We start from the raw sequence: 19,155 nt of genomic DNA on the forward strand, positions 1-19,155 counted from the left end.
AAGGCATGATTCTATACAATAACAGACTATAGGGTAATCACTACGTATTTACATGAGTAATAAGCATCGGCATCTCTCTGGCGTTTAATGGCACCTGCCGCTAAGCTGTTATTGTAGTCTGAAGACTCGCTAATTGGCACAAGTTGAGTAGGTGTAGCAGATGCATCATACATATTGTCCACGCTGCATCGAGATTCCATTTTAGAATGTTGCCACGACGATTTATAAGTAAAGGCGATTTTAAGAAGCCAGAAGCCTGGGCTCGGGTTGTTATTAATAGGAGGGAAGGGGGGGGGGGGGGGGGGGGTCTGTATGAATGCATGACTGATACAGTGATAGGATAGGATGATTACTTTTTTAATCGACTTCCCTTTTGAGCAGAATGGTAAACAGGTTTCCAGACCTCATTAGCATTTTTACTGCCTCAATAAAACAGCAGAGATTTAAGATTTACATAATTCATTATGACCATTATAAACACGGTCAGATTCTATTACATCACAGCTTTAATGAATCTCCTCCCCAATGCATTCCGTGAAGTAGATGTTTATTTTACCCTAAAGCTGATATTGCCTTTGTTTCAGCCCCCCAAACACGGACAGAGCGGGGCACATAATGTCACTCGAACACTTAAGAGGAGTTCAGCGCTCAGCGCTCAGCACCGACAGGGGCCACCGGGCGGCGCTGTGTCTCTTCTTAGCACCTTGTCACTTCGTCGCACTGCTGTGGGGCGCAGAATGATTCCCCCATTTGCTGTGGGGATGATTCCTTTATTTAGGCGGCAGTATGTGCATTTTACCGCATGCTTTCAAACGGAGGGAGGCTGGAGCAGGTAGATGCTGCGTGTGTCCGTCTAACCGAGGCAAAAAGACACGGAAGAGGAGCAGTTCCTAATAGGTCCTAGTGATCTTTTGATTTATCCCGATGGATTGGCGTCAGATGTAGAAAACAAGAGATAAGAAGCAGACCGACTAGCTTTATTGCTGCAAGTGCTGCAAAAAAAGTGAAACACATCCGTCGTTCAGGCTCGTTAGAAGCGTGAAGATGGTTAGCATGTCAAACCATATGACACGAAAAGGATGGTAAAAATTCAGAAAAGACCATGCTGGCATTTTTATAATAAAAATGACTAATGGGAGCCAAGTCTTATATTGTGCATTTTCCCCGCTGGTATTACGCTTAACAAATCCGAGGCGCTGGGGGGGCTCCGGTTTTCAAACACGCTTGGATTTGTCTAATTGCTCCTCTCCCCACGGTAACCCAATTTAATTTCTTTCAAATAGATATTAATAAGAAGGAAAGAGAAAACACGGCCATCTTATATCTTTAAAATCACCCCCAAGAAATGTTATGAGATGCTTGCGTGAGCAAAAGGCTGCCTGGGCATTTACATCTGTGCCATTCACAACTTTAATGCCTTTAAAACCAAATTCATTTGTGTTACATTGATATGGTTCATGAAGGGAAAGCAAGTGAATTCAGAAAGTGCGAAACATAATTGCCTTAAAAAATTACTTTAAATCTTAATAGCCTATTTTAGTGCTGTTTCCTGGGGCTACCCTATTGCATTGCAGAGAAGTTAACAGGTTTTGGGGAAAAAAACGAAATCCGTCGACATACAGGATATTCATAACAGCATTAGCCTTTTAGCAAATTCTGATCTGAGTGGAGCGATTCACAGCTGCCCTCGGAAACGAGGCGGGGAAAAGCGAACTGTGATTTCTGTTCCCGGTTTCAGAAACACTTTCTGAAGGCTTGCAGGCCCTGAAGGTGCTGGTGTGTAACCTTTCCATTACAGGCTTCTCCAACTGGCATTTCTACGGAATGTGAGAAAAGAATCAGCCACTTGAAAAGCACCCTGCATGGAAGTATGGGTAAAAAATATATACTCTTCATACAGAACCCAGTATTTGAGCACTGCAGTGTGGGACAAATGCACTGCAGTGAGGGACAAATGCAGTGCACTGTTTCCCATCTCCTACCAAAGACTAGCTGCTTTATCTTCCTTTCTGCACTAAAATGAAGTGTAATTTAAAGCTAAGCTTGCTTCCTGTAAATACAGAGGCCTCCAGAACCCATCCGGTCAATGTGTGTAGTGTCACACCAGTATCACGAATGGCCATATATACTGCCTTCCCTGCAGTGCAGATTCTGCCATTAAAAACATGACATACGCACATAAGCGATGGATGCAGCTGCTTGTCAATTCCAGGCAGGCCTCGCGGCTACCTCCGTCAAGGCAAGTGAAGTAAATTGAAACCTTGCGGTGACTGTGACATGCAAAACACACAGAGCTTGGCGTCACCAGTCACCCTGTCTGTGTGGAAAATAGCTATAACGCTAACCCTCCCAGCAGAAGAGCAAAGGCTCACTCTTGTCACAGAGAAAACCATCTAAATCCCCAATCATATCTCACAACACACTGTAATCTTTCCCAACAGGGCTTCCTCAATGTCAGGAGATGTCCTATATATTAGCGCTGTGCTTATTCCATACACACTGATCCCTTTACAAAAATATTTTTTCCTCCCATATAAGAATGATCTTAAAATGATGATTATTATACATCTTAATGTGATCCGCATCTCGCGCAAGTCCAGTCAGCATTCCTGGACCGTTGTTGACCTCTGCCTGTCACCTGACCACAATTCTTGGATCTCGCTTTGCACTTGTCGTTCTAGACCTCGATTCAGCATCCCGTAATGGTGCATTTGGATCTCCGACCTCAGTTATGCTACAAAAATATTCAAAACCAGGGTAAATGTTTTGTCCTTGTGATCCTGACCGGCATGAATCGTTAGAACGAGGATGGATGAATCAATGCGTCTTTTGATTGACTCTTAGTGGGTGAAATGAACTGAGAAATCGTAATTTTTTTTTTAACGAAACTCCTATGAGATATCCAGCGCAGTCTGAGAACTGTGTGATATGATGAATTTAGAAAAACGAAGCTTTATCTGGGATACCTGCTCGAGGGTGTGCGTGACAGCAGAGAAAGTAGACCAGGGATGGCATACACACACAAGTCTCACCAGTAAGTACTGGTGAGAGGAATCAGCAAATGTTGGGTGGATCACCTGACTCACCCACCTGAGATGAACCAGGCCCCACACCCCACAACTCAATCCCATTTTCACACTCATACAGAACAGGTTGGGTAGTTCCAAAACAGTAACAACACTGTAGCTATTTTTCAGTAAGCACTCATAGTTTTATAATTAATAACTTTACATGCAGTGTGATTGCAATCAGTACGATGGAGGAGAAGGGTAATTGCATTCCATTGTATACTCCAAGGAATGAACCCACACAAATCACATTTAAGTCTCAAGAGATTAATGATCATTAGTGGAGACAAATGAAGAAGCCAACAGCTCTTAAAATTAAATATATTTTTCTTTTTTTGCGGCAAACTTATGATGATTACTCATTATATGTCGTTCTGCTTTCTGATTGAGTAGGAGAACATTAATAAAAACGACCGAGCACAAGTTGCATTCGCTTATGTTTTAGGTGTTCCTCACATGCGTAATATATATTTAAAAATGGCATACTTTGGTGGTGCAGCCTAACCAATCATACCACAAAATGAAAACAGATGACATGTTATCTGCTATTCAGTCCAACGATTAAGGGGGGGGGGGGGGGGTACAGTCATGACATCCAGGTGAAAACACAGCTGTGCGCTAATGACAAGATGAATGTTGTGTTGTTGCACACAGAACACATAGTGCCTTGCGAAAGTATCCAGACCCTATACAAATTCACGCATTTTACTAGAAGCTAAAATGCGCTGATATTTATTTCTATGTTCAAATTTTATTCGAAGCAATAATACTCATAATGGATTATATCAGCATGTTTTACATGACAAACTATAAAAAAATTTACTGAAATAAATATTTAGACCAGGGCTGCCCGGTTGCGGTCCTGGAGGGCCAGAATCCAACACGGTTTGCAGATTTCCTTGCTCAAACACATCTTAATCAGCTAATTAAGTTTGGTAGGTGTGTTTGAGCATGAAATTTGCAAACTGTGGTGGATTCTGGCCCTCCAGGACCAGAACCGGGCAGCCCTGATTTAAAGCTTCATTATGGCAAACCCTAAGTTACTGTAGGTGCAAAAAAGAGAAGCTTAACGAGTCATCAAATTACATGATTGGCCAATGCACACAATTAATGATCACAGATCGCAAGATAAACACATGCATATCTGCGAGGGTAATGACATCTGAGGCAAAGACATTATAATGACCAAGGAGCTATGCAGAAGTCTACTCTGTTATCAAGAAATGGAAGAAGCATTATAGAACACCGGCAAGAAGCATTATAGAAGCTGCCCGGATCTGACCATCTTGGCAAAGTGTGCATCGGGGCAGGAAGGAAACTGATATGAGATGCCACTCTAAGGCCAAAGGCAAATACTGCATAGAAAACATGCTGCAGAAGATTTAAAAATCAATGTTTCATGTTTCAGCAAGACATGCAGACAGCGATCTTAAGCACAAAGCTACGGAGAGCCAAAGTCCGGATCTCGATACAGTTGTGACTGTGTGGTGAGACTGGAAAAGTGCCCCCAATCCAACTTCAAGCAACTGGACTGAGCTCAAACTGGTTTGCTAGCAGGAATGGGCTACGATTCACCTGGTAGATCCTTCGGTCCATCTGAATAAGTACTTTTCCCCACTTTCTGCTATTGTAGTCAGTGCACTTCCACTGCTTGCATTGCATAAAGGTTTATTTATTTTGTCTAACTTTTCGATTGTCATTATTTTTGACACCTGCACCAACAGAAATTCCTTGAACTGATTCTGATTCTAATTTTCAAATTCTGGTACTAATGTTACGTAATTATGAAGAAAGTGTTGCCTGATGTCTCACAGAGTGGGAGTCAATGTGCTGCCTTTGCTCGGAGTTTAGATGCACTCAGAGGTGTTTTTGTAATAACATAATTTCAGTGCCTGAAAACCGGGTTTCTGTTGCAAAACACTTTACATCCATGTGCATGACGTGCACGTGATTTTTTAATTTAAAAAAATAATAATTACGTTATGCTCAGCTGTTTTATCGTGAATGGAATCTCATGGCAGAATAGGAGAATTAAAGAAGACCCGATTATGGCGTAAAGCGAGAGAAATGCAGCTACGATAGCATTTGCTTCTGAGACAAGCTGCCATGTGTGCATAGCTTTGCTCTTTGAAGCTTGGTCTGTTACAGCTAATGGCAAATTTATTCCCGTCCTCTCCCGGAGAACAGACTGCCAGTCCCTAAGGGTTCGATAACGCTGAGTTTTTCTGTAACAAGTAGTGTTCATGCCAGAATATAAAAAAGAAATGGAAGTCTGCCTTTTAAAAATATGGGGGGCAACTGGATTCCAGACCCCGGTGGTTTAATAGAAGGCCAAAGAGTCATCGATTGCTTTCTGCACGCCTTGTGGTTTGAGCAAGCTGATGGGGCCATTTTGTCTGTACCACCTAGCTGTCACCGACTAGATGATAATGGACGAGGTGTTGCTTGCTGAAGAAGGCTGGGCATCAGCCCGCTTGCCTTTGCTGTCATCGTCCACTTATGGGTGCAAAAACCACCTCGAAGTGTTTCCTGGCATTTTCTTCTGGCCGCAACAGGTGAACCTGGTGTCATATAGCGAGAAAAGCTATCTGGTCAGAATTTAGGCCTCCGGCGGCTGTGGTCAGTAATATCGGAAAGGACGATAAATGTACTGCCAGATTTTGTGCTGAATATGAATGAGTCACTAAATCTCTGGTCTGTCTGTTTGATGGTAGAGGTTCATGTAATAATGGGGCATATGTTGGACTAACATCTATTTTGGTGCATTAAGATTCACTTTTATTTTTGGGGTGTCTGACACCTCTGATTCTGTGTGTGTAGTGTTCATGTTCTTCCTGCCTCCATCCACATCTCCTACGGGTTCTCCAGTTTCCTCCTATAGTCCAGAAAGCGCATGTTTTGCCGTTTGTCGTGCCTGTAGTGCCACTCTTTGGATGGACTGTGTGTGCTCTGTTATGGACTGGCATCCTGTCTGAGATCTCCCATGCCTCATGCTCATTTCTTTCTGGGCCAAACTCTAGAAGTACTATGATCCTGTACTGGATATAGCTATAAAACAGTGTTTCCCAATCCGGTCCTTGGGGACCCGCAGCCAGTCCATGTTTTTGCTCCCTCCAAGCTCCCTGTCTCACCTCGGTCCTTGGGGACCCTGACTGTGGGTCCCCGAAGACCGGACGGGGAAACACTGATAGAAGAGGAACTAAATAACTGCCACCCTCTATTTTGACCTCCCTTACATAAATTCTACTTCATTTGCTTCAGCTAATATGTGCATTATCACCTTCTGGTTTTATGTTCTTGCAGCTGCTTATTGCCACATTTATTGTCAAGGAGGACATTTTATGGTAATTTATGGTTGACTGTGATGGGAAAGAAAAAAGGAAGAGTGAAGGAGCTTGTTTTGCAGGTTGATGGACCAATACTGGCCGGCAAGGCTCAAGCAAGCTGGGGCAGGAACACAGACAGAATGGATGGATGACAAAAATCCATGCTGCTGTTATTGCTATTTCAGGCGAACATATAGGAATGTGCCTTCCTTTTTCAATGTTTGCTTCCATGTTCGTCTATAGAACAGTTGTTTAGATGCCGGCAAAAGGAGCGCGCTGCAGTCCCTTTGTGAATGGCAGATGGTGATCGCTTCGGCAGTATGTACACTGAAGAGACGCTTGACTTAGCTTTGCCCTCTGCTGGGGAATACACTGCAGAAGGATGGCCGTCCACAAAGTCACTGCAGAGATTCCTGTTTGCAAACAAATGGCTGTTTTGTTGACACAAACACAGAAATTCCAAAAAAAACCACAATTCTGCAGATAAAATTAAGACATGTTGTAATATTTGGAGGAATCTGTTTACCTCTGTATATTTGAATTGTGTATTTGTGTAGCAAAGCATAACGTTGAATCTCCTTGGAGGCTATTTGTTTCAGTTTATTATTTTTCCCTGCAAAGATGCCAAACAAAGGGGATCAGATATTGAGTCTTTTTTCTTATCTGCTGCATATTCCATAGGGCTTAAGTTCCAAATGGAGAAAATTATTTCAGACAAGAATTTGTCAGGGAGTTTTTCCCATCGCTACGTCAAGGTGAAGACTAGTGTCAGTTATTGATCTCTGAAGGTACGCAGTGTACGATCCTACTCCTTGGGTCCTTGGACAAGGGGAACCAATCAATCAGAAAGCTGTAATTTCAGACTCTCAGTGAATTTGAAATAGTAGGGGAACTTTATAGGCAGGTACTTGGGCACATACTCTGTGGGGGGGGGGTTCCAAACTCCTGTTCTCATAGTCCATTTAGGAAAATTTGTCCATCTCTCGATGTTATTTTCTTCTTTGCGTGTAGGTTAAAATTCTGTATAACGTAAGTTTTCTGTAATGGAGTTTCATTGCATGTTTTCCATTCATTTTAAAACACCTACTGTAATAAATATTCTAAAGAAATGGAATTAGAATTGGCTAAATTAGTAAAATCTGGGAAATATTTCGTTTTGAGATCCTAAGTGCTTAGCTAGCACAAACACCCGAACACATCATGCCTACAACTGCACACACACACACACACACACACCAGCAGACTTTCTGTTGTTCTTCTGCATTTTATTCCAGGTTGTAAAGCATCCAGGCAAAGATATAAACATATGTGTAGTCATCAGAATTACTCATAGAATAAATATAATGTACAAATCAAAAGAGTTTCATGACTAATGTGCTGATAGGTTACTTAAAATAATTTATTCAATTCAAGCAGTGTTAATTATTGCAAGATTAATATATTGTTGTAGTTTTCGTGACACGTGCACGTATTAATAGATAACTACAAAGCTTATATGCTCCTATAAAATATTAAGTCATGACAACAGTGGATATTTCGGAAAATTTCGTTAAGATGACGAACGACGCATCTGTGAATGGCTATAACCACACATCAGTGTTGCTGGTGGCTTCACCATGATCGTTGAAGACGCAGGACCGAGACCGGCGCCTGTACATAGTGATACCGGGTCTCTTCCCCTTGATGACTCGCAGGTAGATGTTAGACTGAAGAAACCTGGAGTAAGAGTCCTTCTTCATTAGGCTGTACACTTTACTCTGTGCGGCGTCGAAGCACGACACCGTGGGACAGCGGATGTTTTGCTGGATGGTCACCTTCGTCGGGTGGTCAATGTTTATCTGCAAGACGGGGTGGAGGGGAACGTCAGAGATCTGCTACACACCCAAAAGCTTGAAGTATGACTCAGGAGTTCATCATTGATGATCCTTGCAGTTAGTACAATCATTCTGTTATATCGTTCAGAAATTTGAAACTACATATGGAAAAAGGGTTTATTTCTTATCTGGAGCATGGAAATAATATGTTTTGAAAGAGCAAAATCGCTTTCTTTGGGCCATCCCGTCATTAGCAGAGGTTATGTTTTAATGTTGCAATTATGTTTTCAGAAGTATGTAGGACACATCTGTGATATTCTGGGTTGAAGCAATTTCGCAGAGTAATTCACTGTTTGTTTATGCTGAATGCTGTAGATGAAGCAACCCTGTTTTTGTTGAGGGCTAATGCAAAAATGCATTAACTTTTAAGACTAAGCAGTTTCAGAGTGGTTGCACAGGTAGGTTATTAATAGGACAATAGTTTATGAAAGAATGAACTAGTAACGGAAGGTCTTACCTCTTTTGGGGCATCTGCCTCGATGTATAAAGCGTATATCGTCTTGGCTTTGTTGAGACGTTTGCTATCAGAACGAGTACTCTTGTAGTCATTGCATGCCAACCAGAACTCGATGTTCTCTTCGCTAAATTCCGACCTCAGGAACTCGGTGAACATTTCCACTCCATCTGCATTGCAAAGGACGAGATGCGTTGTGACCTTACTGTCGGCGCTGTTTAAATTTCCATAGATTTCCTTGAAAACTGTGCAACAAATAAATCCACAAAAGGCTAGCAGGAGTCGTCTTGTGAACCTTGTTTTGAGGTTAATCTTTGCAGTTCGCACCCAACAAACTGGAACGAGCAACAGACAAATTGAATTTGCAATGATGCATTTTGTCTGTTTTCCTGGATTTCTGAGTGGTGCTGAGATGCAGCTACATGTATATAGAGGGCGTACATTACGAAGTCTCAAAGCATCACTTGATCTAAGATTTCTATTAATAACGTTAATTTTAGATGCTTTATTGTATTATTTACAGGTTAACTGTATTCGTCACAAGTTATCTTCAGTTGTACTTCTAGGTCTTTCATTAATCAAAGGATAAGAGGTTTGAGGTGATAAGTATTCAGATATATTTCCTAACACTGGGTGTAATGTATCACGCTGAGTTTGGATTGCATTATGGGTTCTGGTATAAATCGTCAGGATATTAACTGTATTTATATTACTTGTAGATTAGAAATGGTTGTGAATGTAGTAACTGTGACTTTTATTGTACGTGCTTTAGAGGGAAAAAAAAGTAACCTGAATGTTTCAGTAGTTCTTCAAAGGATTCACCCCATTTTAAAGCTGCTTCGGGAGAAACACTGTATAAAAAAAGCAAATGGACAAAATAGTGAATATGTCATGCTTATAAACACTCAGACTTTCCACTTAAATGGCTCTCATCCTGATAAACAGTATTTCCTGTGCTTCTGAGGTAAAGCTTAACAATGACGTTCAGCCGATGGCATCGGGAAGCACTGAATTCTCTCACCCTCTGTGTCATATCCAGACACCTTTCTGTCATTTAGCAAAAAAAAAAAAAACGCTAAAAGGGAGCCAGTTGCCTACAGGAACATGAAGATGTATAATAACAGAACAGTCAGTTTTAAATCAGATCATGTCCCCCACGTTATTGAATGAATATCAAAATAAGGCCAACGACAAGGATTATGTTAATATTTGTACCGATTCAAGAACACAGGGCCACAAATAGAATTCCAGATACCAGTTTGGATCAGAGCAAAAACACTGATTTACGTTAAAGCCGAGGGGAGATTTGGAACAAACGTCTGAGCTTAAACTAATTTAGGTCAGCATCATAAACAAATGCTAAGCAATAAAGCATCCAAAATTCGGACAACGAGAAAACGACCAGCCTCTTCTTCATCGGTAACACTTCTTATGCACTTATGTAGGTCGAACCTTTAATGTCTGCGCAGGTGAAACTGACCCAGCACGCACATGCACAATTCGAGGTGTGCATTTGATAGTCAGAATGCGCAGATATTTGTATTCTGTTTTCTAGCTAAACCTCTTGACATGTTTGTTTGTATCTCATTTCCGCCTCTTAGTTGTTCCAGTGCATTCGATGATAGACCGAAAATGTCAGCAGTCATTATAAGATCACAGCTTAGTGAGGCCATAGTACTGATGCAAAAGCTGTACGGGGGCCACTGGTGACGTGTGGTTTTCGGAGGTGATTATGAGCCGCTTTCGTGCTGAGGACATGCACGCTTTCGGCCACAGAGTTAAGCTTACTCGCTGTTCTTTGTGGTTGTCTTTTTTTCAGGGCTGACATTTTCGTGAGAACCCGACTTCGTGAGTAGGCGGGTTATTCTGCTTTTCTTGTCCTTGCCGTCTTTCCTACGAGCACAAAAAATAAAATCGGTAAATTCACAACTTTCTATAAACTGCACTCATGCCACTTTCCTTATAGAAGCAATTAAAACATATTTTTGACTTTTTCCAAGCTGAACAAAGTGAAGGCAAAATACAAAGGAGGTGATAGAAATTTCATCAGTCTGCTTCACTTTGGACCATGGAGATTCCACACTGCCATGAACCAAAGCTCATTTTCTCAAATCAGATAGAAATTCCTAACCAGCCCCTAAAAAACATGGTCACAGATGGGTAGAAGACTGCAACGTTTCGAAAACCTTCACACACATCCTGCACATAAACATCCAGTTATGGAGCGTGCATACATAGTTTTAACACTTTCAAATAATTTAATTTGCCTGTTGCATTTTTACAGTCTTTAATAAATTCGTGTATTCTTCTAAAATCTCCTTGAGACGGGATATAGAGGAGGTAACTCAACACGTTCCTCCATTGCGTCACATTTAGTTTTTTCACGTTTGTGTCTCACATCGCTCTTTTCTTGCGAAGTCTTTGCTCCGGCGGTTCAATAATTCAGCCTTAGAAACTCGCGACGAAGACGCAGTAAGCTAAGTGAATACAAGCACATCCGTAAATTCATGAAGCAAACATGGCGTGCATCTCATTGGCATCTTGAAAGTTCATCACGCAGTACGGAAAATAGGAAGTTTCTCCGGCTCCCCGTGCAGCAAAGCACTACACAAACAGCAACACATCTGGCAAACATACACACCGGTCGATCTGCTGCTTCATGTTCTGTTAAGGAGCGCCGGTGAGATTTATTCCGACCTACCTAGATCTGTTATCTTGCATTGTGGCGACTGGTAGATCCTTCGGACCGAGTATTTTGAAATATGCTTCCTCCTTCAGGGCAGAAAAATTCAATTGAGGAAATAGAAAAACAAAAGTCTCCATGATCTTCCTAGTCCTATTGCGGCACTTTTTGCTCCGACTGCTAATGATTTGTGTTTCCCCTTCATCGTAAAATGAGAATTCTTCGCTTTTAAAGGCACTTGGCGTTTCCCCTACCTGCAGCACAACTTCCTGCACTTGGAAGTGTCATCACATTTACCAAATCTTCACAGAAGAAGAATTTCCCACGAGACCAATGCCTTACTGACAACAATAATTGGGTTGTATCATTTTTAAATGCTGTTTTACTTTGGACACAGATTGTTAGAACTCAGGATTATGTGCAAGCAAAAACATACCTTTGATATTTTGTCCAACAGATTAATGGGACGACTAGCAAATCCTTCGCACTTTAGTGAGAATCAGGCCATTTACATTTCAAATCATATGGTAGTAAGTAATGTAGTGATGTGTTACTAAAAAAGGAACAGGGACCTGTTTCATAGTTGTGTGACGTTTTAGTTAATGGAGGTGTTTGGGAAATGGTAAATTGTCAATTAGGTTTCAGGCCCTTATGCACCATGTCTTGTATAAATTAGTCACATAAATTAGTATATGTGACTCATTAATAATTTCAGCTGTCAGTCACACTAAAACACAGCTTGACCCGTTTTTCATACAAGAACTTTAGCACTAACAGAATAGAAAGGAGACCTGCAATGTTTTTGTTTTGTTATTTGCATTTTGTATGCACAGTTATTAAGATACAGACTTAACCTTATACATGCATATATACTGTGTGTATATCCATCCATCCATCCATCTTCCAAACCGCTTATCCTACTGGGTCGCGGGGGGTCCGGAGCCTATCCCGGAAGCTATGGGCACGAGGCAGGGAACAACCCAGGATGGGGGGCCAGCCCATCGCAGGGCACACTCACACACCATTCACTCACACATGCACACCTATGGGCAATTTAGCAACTCCAATTAGCCTCAGCATGTTTTTGGACTGTGGGGGGAAACCGGAGTACCCGGAGGAAACCCCACGACGACATGGGGAGAACATGCAAACTCCACACACATGTGACCCAGGCGGAGACTCGAACCTGACTGTTACACACAGAATCGCTGACATAAAATCTGCTTATATATATATATAGTATTTTTTATAGTATTTTTCCCTTGCTTGTCTTGTTTTAAAGCTGGTAAGGGAACTGCCCAGTCCTGCCAGTGGATGACTGTGACTTTGTCACGGGTGCAGTTAGTGGTAAAGCAGATTTTATGTCAGCAATTCTGTGTGTAACAGTCAGATTAAGAACACATATTTAAAGCACAGCAGATTAGTTACATAGTTACAAGCACGGATGATTATTATAATCACTGACTTTAATGTAGTTCGATTCGCTAGGTTATTTTCGTTGTTGCGGACAGCACCCTTCCTGCCACACATCAGCAGAAATGCTCATTAATAGATGTGGCAACACATTAAAAGCAACCTTAAAACAATAAGCATAATAACTGCTTTATGGGTAGAGAGCAAGGTGTTAGGATTGTATTGCTTTAACAAATAGTCTGGTAAATTGAAAATGTAATGTGGCGGCAATGAAAACTAGAAAGAAAAGGTTATATATGTTTGTGTGTCTGTGTGTGTGTGTGTGTGTGTGTGGATGTGTGTGCCAATCCTCAGCTCACCGTGGGCATGCTAACATTATACAAGATAGTAAAAAGTTAAAAATGTTTTGGGATGCTAGGGCACCAGTGGGCATGATACATTATACAGTGCAGTAAAATAGCCTGTGATTGCCTGTTAGATAAGAGGATGCAAATGCGGTAAATGGTGCATATACAAGTCCTAATGCAGTTTCTGGTCTGATAGCATCTATGGAGGTTTTCATGTCCCTGCATCACATGTTTGGTTTCCTTGTGTATCCCTGCCAAAAGGAAACCTTTCATCTGTCCACTGGTTCCCTATAACCCCTTCAAAGGTTCTTAATTCCACTGTAAATGTTCACCAACGCCCACCAGCCCCCGTTGCGGATGGCTCGACAAGTTCACACTCTATGCTCATGATTGGAAGGTTGTCGGTTCGAATCCCGAAACTAACAGACTGATGCTGACATTGCGCACTTGAGCAAGCCCCTTAAGCCCTGACTGCTCTAGAAGTACCTGATCTCTAGTTTAGACCACAGCTGTGTGTATGTCTCAAAGGAGAGCAAGATGGGGTATGCAAAAGAAATACTATACTAGTATAAATGGCAAGTAAAGCTTTGCTCATGGGATTTTTACTTATACAAAAATGTTCTGAGTGTAGAAGGAAGAATGACTCAGAGAGATAACCAATCAGATTGTAGATGAGGTGCATTTTTTTATTTAGTCTTCATAGCCTGTCACAACATTTCATTGTCATCCCCTTTTTGTTGGGAATGAACTGTAGCATCCAGCTAAGCTAATGGATAATACGATTCATTGATTCATTGTTTTATTGATACCGACACATTGAATGGCTCCTAATTTTAGATTACACAGTATCTGTGCTCTTGTAAAATATGTACCAATGCCTGATGTGGGCCCTGGAGATGCATGAAATCACCTTGTCAACAGTTGCAAAGACGGATGCCAAGGCCAATGATTATATATGGAGATGGCTGGGCTTGCCTCAATGTCATTTACATGCAGAATTGCTTGGGAGGAACACGTTGCATAATTATCCATGGGCTACAAGCAGGAGATAAGCAGACTGTTGTTAGAGCTACAGGAATCAACAGACCAGACCAGGGGTGATGATTACAATGGCCCCTGTGTGAGAGTGGCCCTAAAAAATTTGGGAAATAACTGGACAGGTGGTGCCAACAGAAGCTAGTGGAGGTTCTGGAGATGTGCAGAGTCGAGGCAAACAAAGATCACAAACTCCCGCAAGAACATCTCATTTGTTTTGAGAAGCGAGGAGGCGTTGCAAAGGATCCCATGCCGCAAGAGCTGGGACAAACCTGGCTACCTGAAATGACTAGATGGCAAGAGCAGACTTTAGCCAGAAGCTGCCTTTCCCCACTGACATCATCACTGATCTCTTTAAGACCTGACCTTGTGGGTATTGACTGTAATAGTTAAGAAAGTAATAATCATTGAGCTTACAATGCCATGAGAAGGATGGGAGGTGGCAATGAAAAGATGAAGGGCTGGGGGCTATTTGCTGGAGGGGGCGATAGAGGATGTCAGTTACATGTGGCTTGCCGAGGCTTTGCAGGAACATCTGCTTAGCGTCTATTGAAGGACATTAGGGTATGAAGAGCTGATGCTGAAGAAGAGACTGAAGAAGGTGGATTGGGCAAACTTTGAGGAGTGTATAATTTATCAAAGGCATCAAAGGTAGCAGCAGACTGGTGCTGTAGTTTGATGTCTGGTAGCGTGAGGTCTGATCCCACCAGGTTGTCATGCATAGCCATGTTCCAGTTGAGGAAGTGAAGTTGGGGCTGATAATTTCAAGAGAAGCCACCCAGGGAGTTGGAGTTTGATGGAAGGTGCAATGTGAAAGAGGGAACTACTGCTATGATGAGGAAGAACCAACAGCAACAGAAAGGAAGCATCGCATGTCCAGCTGCAGGATGTGGCTGAGACACCTGCACCACTGTGAGGGGATGACTAAGTGCTGAATCATCGACGGTGAGTGGCTGTTGGCTGATGACCTTAGAGTTGGGGCGGAGTCACTGGCGGAGCCGGGGCAGTAGGCATGACCTTTACTGGTGCTTCCAATTTTTAAGGAATCGCTTGCACATTTACCTAATTTTAAGGGTTTTGAATGACTGACAAAAACATGAGGCCTAAAGGTTGGATTTGGTTCATACAACAAATCACTGACTGCTTGGGTGATGCATTGACTTAGTAAGCAGTGTAATATCACACTTCCTGGGCAGAAGATTGGAACTGTGTCCTCAGCTCTGTGCGTCTGGACTTCCATGTTCCCCCTGTCCTTTCGCAAGTTTACTCTGGCTTCTCGAGTTTCCTCCCACAGTCAAAAAGTACGGTATTTACATAAAGTTATGACTAATAAAGCTGCTCAGAGTGTGTGCCTAAGGGTCTGAGATTCCTAGAATAGGATTTGGGTTCACTGCATGGCAGTACTTGGCATGCAGTTATAGGTGACGGTTGACTTTACTATCTAATTTTTTTCACCAGAAGTTCAAATGGTTACAAAAACCACCAGTGGTTAGATGTCTACTGTATGGCAGCAAATCTCTCATGCACAATAAACATTTCATAATACAAATCATTTACGAAGTGCTCTTCAGGCTCTTTCCGGATATTGTCAACTTTCAACATGTAACCGTTCCAAATAATATTGTCTTTACGCAAAAATGACGCTTAGAACAGAGCAACAGTAGGTAGATTTTACCGTATCAGCTTATTTTCTCTTTAAACACAAAGCACTTTACAGTACCTGATGCTGTGTTTTTGTGTGGGAGCTTCCCCTTCGAAATATACAAGACAACCGTTGGCTTCCAGGAAGTCACTGTGCCTGAGAGATTTGGCACCGATAGCTAGCAGGCTGCATGCTGAACTGATGTTGCGGTTAAGGTTAACATGCACTACTTCAGCATACTCTAGGTTAATTCTAACACTGTTTGGGTTGCTCTCAAAAGTCCCATTCAATAGAAGAGCACCAGATGATGTAAGCAGACTGAAATCATTAAAGATTTGCCAAAGAATTGCACCCCAAGTCCAGAACTAGGTGAATCTTTCTTCCGAAATTGTAAATGGGGAAGTAGGTGTCATAGAAAAATTAATGCATCATTTGCTATTATAAAATGTAATGTATTCCTTTTTTGAGAGCACTGCATTACATTAGAAGGGACATTTCACATTTTTAAGCGAGTAGGTGGCTGAAGATATGATGGTAGTTATCTTGTGGCTCATTCTACGAGCATAAAGATCGGTTTGATTAACGTTTCCTAATCAGGTTCTGTTTCGGCTCGCTGTCACCAGACGTTTCCTGCGGCAGGTCATTCCGTCTTTTCGGTTTGACGACTGAGATGATTCAGCTGCGTGCAGCTTCGCATGGGAAACATAAGGCATGTTTTGCGACGAAGAAAAGCTCTCACAGTCAGACTGCTAGCATAGCATTTATGTGTTTTAATGCAAGGGGTGTGCCAAATGACCTGAGCATCATGGGTAAAGAAATTGTGTACGTTGCCATAGCGCCAAAAAATGACAACAATAATATTATTAATAACAACAATAATAAAAACAATATTAATAATAATAATAACAATAAACTATTATCCATCCATCCATCCATCCATCCATCCATCCATCCATCCATCCATCCATCCATCCAAATGCTTAGAAACCAAAGGGGCTGGTGGCTGATGGGATGTGTAGCTTCCAATATTTAATTTGGATTCATTCATCCTCCCAATAAATAGACCTTTGTATTTCAATTATCTGGCTGCGCCTCCCCCCCCCCCCCCCCCCACCTGCCAATGTCAAACTTTCTCCTATGTTGCTACATCCATCTATCATGTGATCTCTTTTCTAGTTAGTACAGGGCAAGATGGACCCCGGAGCCTATCTGAGGCAGCAAACCTCCAAGCTCTCCGCTCCGGAGAGCAGGGCTGCAGTGCACCCAGGCTGCCGCGGACAGGCCAGCAAATGGCTGCATGATCAATGGATAAAACGATACCTTAAAATGAGAATTTGTAGTCATGAGTTTAAATGTAACCCCCATTTGGCCTTTGGTGTTTATAATATTTGTTATTTATCATTCTGGAGGGTTGGGCAACCAACTGGCCTTTTTCTCCCTACTTGAGAGTTTTTAGTTCCTCTCCTCTGTTTTTTTCTGGGTTTCATTCCTTCTCTCTTCCCTTTTTCTTGTACCATTTGATACTGACTTTAATGCATCAAAAAAATTGCATGTCACCATTGCCTTCTGTGTGTACAGTATGTGCTGTATGTATGTGAAAGAACTGAAGTAAGAGTGATGTATTGTCATTGTTGACACGCCACAGCACACAGGGCACAATAGTGAAGCGTGTCCCCTGGATTTAACCCATATGTGACGTAGCAGTGGGCAGCTATTATTTATCACCTGGGAAACAGTTCCTTGGGGGCGGTACTTTGCTTAAGGTACCTTACTGGTCATGGATTTGAACCAGCAACCTTCCAATCACAAGCATGCTTCCCTAACCATTAGGTCACCAGTAACCCACTGCGCCTCTCACAGCCAAAGTCCCTGTACATGTGGACATACTTAGCTGTCCATTTTCTATACCCTCTTGTCTTATGCAGGCTTGTCTGGGTCTGGAGCCTATCCCGGAAGCAATGGGCACGAGGCAGGGAACAATCCAGGATGGGGGGGCAGGCCATCGCAGGGGGACTGGGAGGGGGGGGGCAGGGGGGAATGGGAACCCCACAGCATCACAAGGAGAATACGCAATGGCAGTGACGCAAACCCTCGTCCCAACGGTGGGGGCGCTAACCACTGCTCCCCCGTGCCGCCCATACTTGGCTAGGCAAACATAATTCTGTAATACATCAGGCCGTTTGTGGAACGCAACCTTTTGGTGAGTCGGGGAGATTTAACGTGTATAAGACGAGTTGGGCCTTTTATTTGCCCAGTCAAAAGTCAAATTGTGCTGCCCTATTTATATGAATGGGTCTCTGTTCCCCGTATTCAAAATATTCCCTTAATGATAATTATATAGGCTTCAGTGGCAGCACAGAGTAACCCTGCTGACATGCAGAAATTACATCTAACCCTTTCACTCTTCAGGATTACGAGTGAGGAAGCTGTTAAACAGGAACCCCACACTGCACCACACTGCACTGTCAGAATCTTTATTATTTCTGCAGGCATGTGGTCACTGGCCAGCAAGGCTGCAGTGCTACAGCATCCTCTACTTGTTACCGCTTGAAGTCAGTTAAGTTTTTTTCTTTTTATAACATTCTCCATCATTTTGAATCAAAATAATAGCCAATTTCTATTTCGGGAAGAAACATTTTGTATTATTAAGTATGTCAAATTAAGAATGATTATAGGTTGCCTTTTTCGTAAAATAATCAGCAATGTTATTTCTCTCGTAAAAAAAAAGACTGATAATTATAATATTATTATAATATTATATAAGCATGCATGTGTTGCACAGAATCGGTATCACCAGAAATAATTTGCTTTGGTGAAAGTTAATACATTCAAAGAAGAATATAATGATGTAGATGATGATTAAATTCAATGTACTGGCGACAGGGTGTTTTTTAATGTTTATAGTGTGATAGGAAATGTTTGCTTTTAAAGCACAAATTAACACAAGTCGGGCTGACAATGTAACGTTAGGTAATTTCCTCGCTCCCCAGGTCTTCCCCTCAAAGCCGTAGGTTGAGCGCGCGCCTCTGTTGCCGTGTGCCGTCATCCGCCCACTTCCTGTCCGCTTGAGCGCTGCGGGATTTGCCGGATGACGTAATATGCGAGGAGGAAAATTACCGGGGTTCCGTCTGCAGCTAGGTGTCGCTGTAGAGCAAGGAAAGGGATAGTGCTACTCAGGCTTAACACTTAGCCAATGGAAATTTAAGGGATTCTGCAGTATCTGGGCCTCTTTGGTCCAGATGGCCAATGTAGTACAGCGGGGATCAAACCTGGCTCATTCTCACTGCACGCCTCAACTTCCCTTAACCTCTGC

The 19,155-nt window shown here is 42.3% G+C and overlaps 2 protein-coding genes across 6 annotated transcripts in view; both read right to left on the bottom strand.

Annotated features, from left to right (window-relative positions):
- LOC125716238 (regulator of G-protein signaling 4-like) overlaps positions 1 to 19,155 on the bottom strand; it is a 327,463-nt gene that overhangs the window by 46,667 nt on the left and 261,641 nt on the right. The window lies entirely within an intron of this gene.
- Positions 7,639 to 16,032, bottom strand: rgs18 (regulator of G protein signaling 18). Of its 4 annotated transcripts, XM_048988353.1 has the most exons (6): positions 15,921 to 16,032; positions 11,424 to 11,494; positions 10,511 to 10,615; positions 9,512 to 9,573; positions 8,726 to 8,892; positions 7,639 to 8,232 (listed from the first exon to the last, which is right to left on the bottom strand). In XM_048988353.1, exons 2-6 carry the CDS (start codon positions 11,441 to 11,443, stop codon positions 7,975 to 7,977), a joined length of 612 nt encoding a protein of 203 aa, XP_048844310.1. In that variant the 5' UTR covers positions 11,444 to 11,494; positions 15,921 to 16,032; the 3' UTR covers positions 7,639 to 7,974. The 4 variants fall into 4 exon arrangements, with proteins under 4 accessions (XP_048844310.1, XP_048844309.1, XP_048844311.1 ...); XM_048988352.1 differs by lacking the exon at positions 15,921 to 16,032 and having other exon boundaries at positions 11,424 to 11,653; XM_048988354.1 differs by lacking the exon at positions 15,921 to 16,032 and having other exon boundaries at positions 11,364 to 11,526.

The sequence above is a fragment of the Brienomyrus brachyistius genome, chromosome 21 (genome assembly GCF_023856365.1).
Source record: "Brienomyrus brachyistius isolate T26 chromosome 21, BBRACH_0.4, whole genome shotgun sequence".
NCBI classification, from domain to species: Eukaryota; Metazoa; Chordata; class Actinopteri; order Osteoglossiformes; family Mormyridae; genus Brienomyrus; species Brienomyrus brachyistius.

What these genes read in the sequence shown, in the direction of transcription:
- rgs18 (XM_048988352.1), bottom strand. Translation starts at nt 11,545, where the DNA reads ATGGAGACTTTTGTTTTTCTATTTCCTCAATTGAATTTTTCTGCCCTG. An exon ending in ATGCAAGATAACAGATCTAG is followed by an intron (nt 10,616 to 11,423) that starts GTAGGTCGGAAT and finishes TTGTGCTCGTAG; the next exon opens with GAAAGACGGCAAGGACAAGA. An exon ending in AGGCAGATGCCCCAAAAGAG is followed by an intron (nt 8,233 to 8,725) that starts GTAAGACCTTCC and finishes CCCGTCTTGCAG; the next exon opens with ATAAACATTGACCACCCGAC.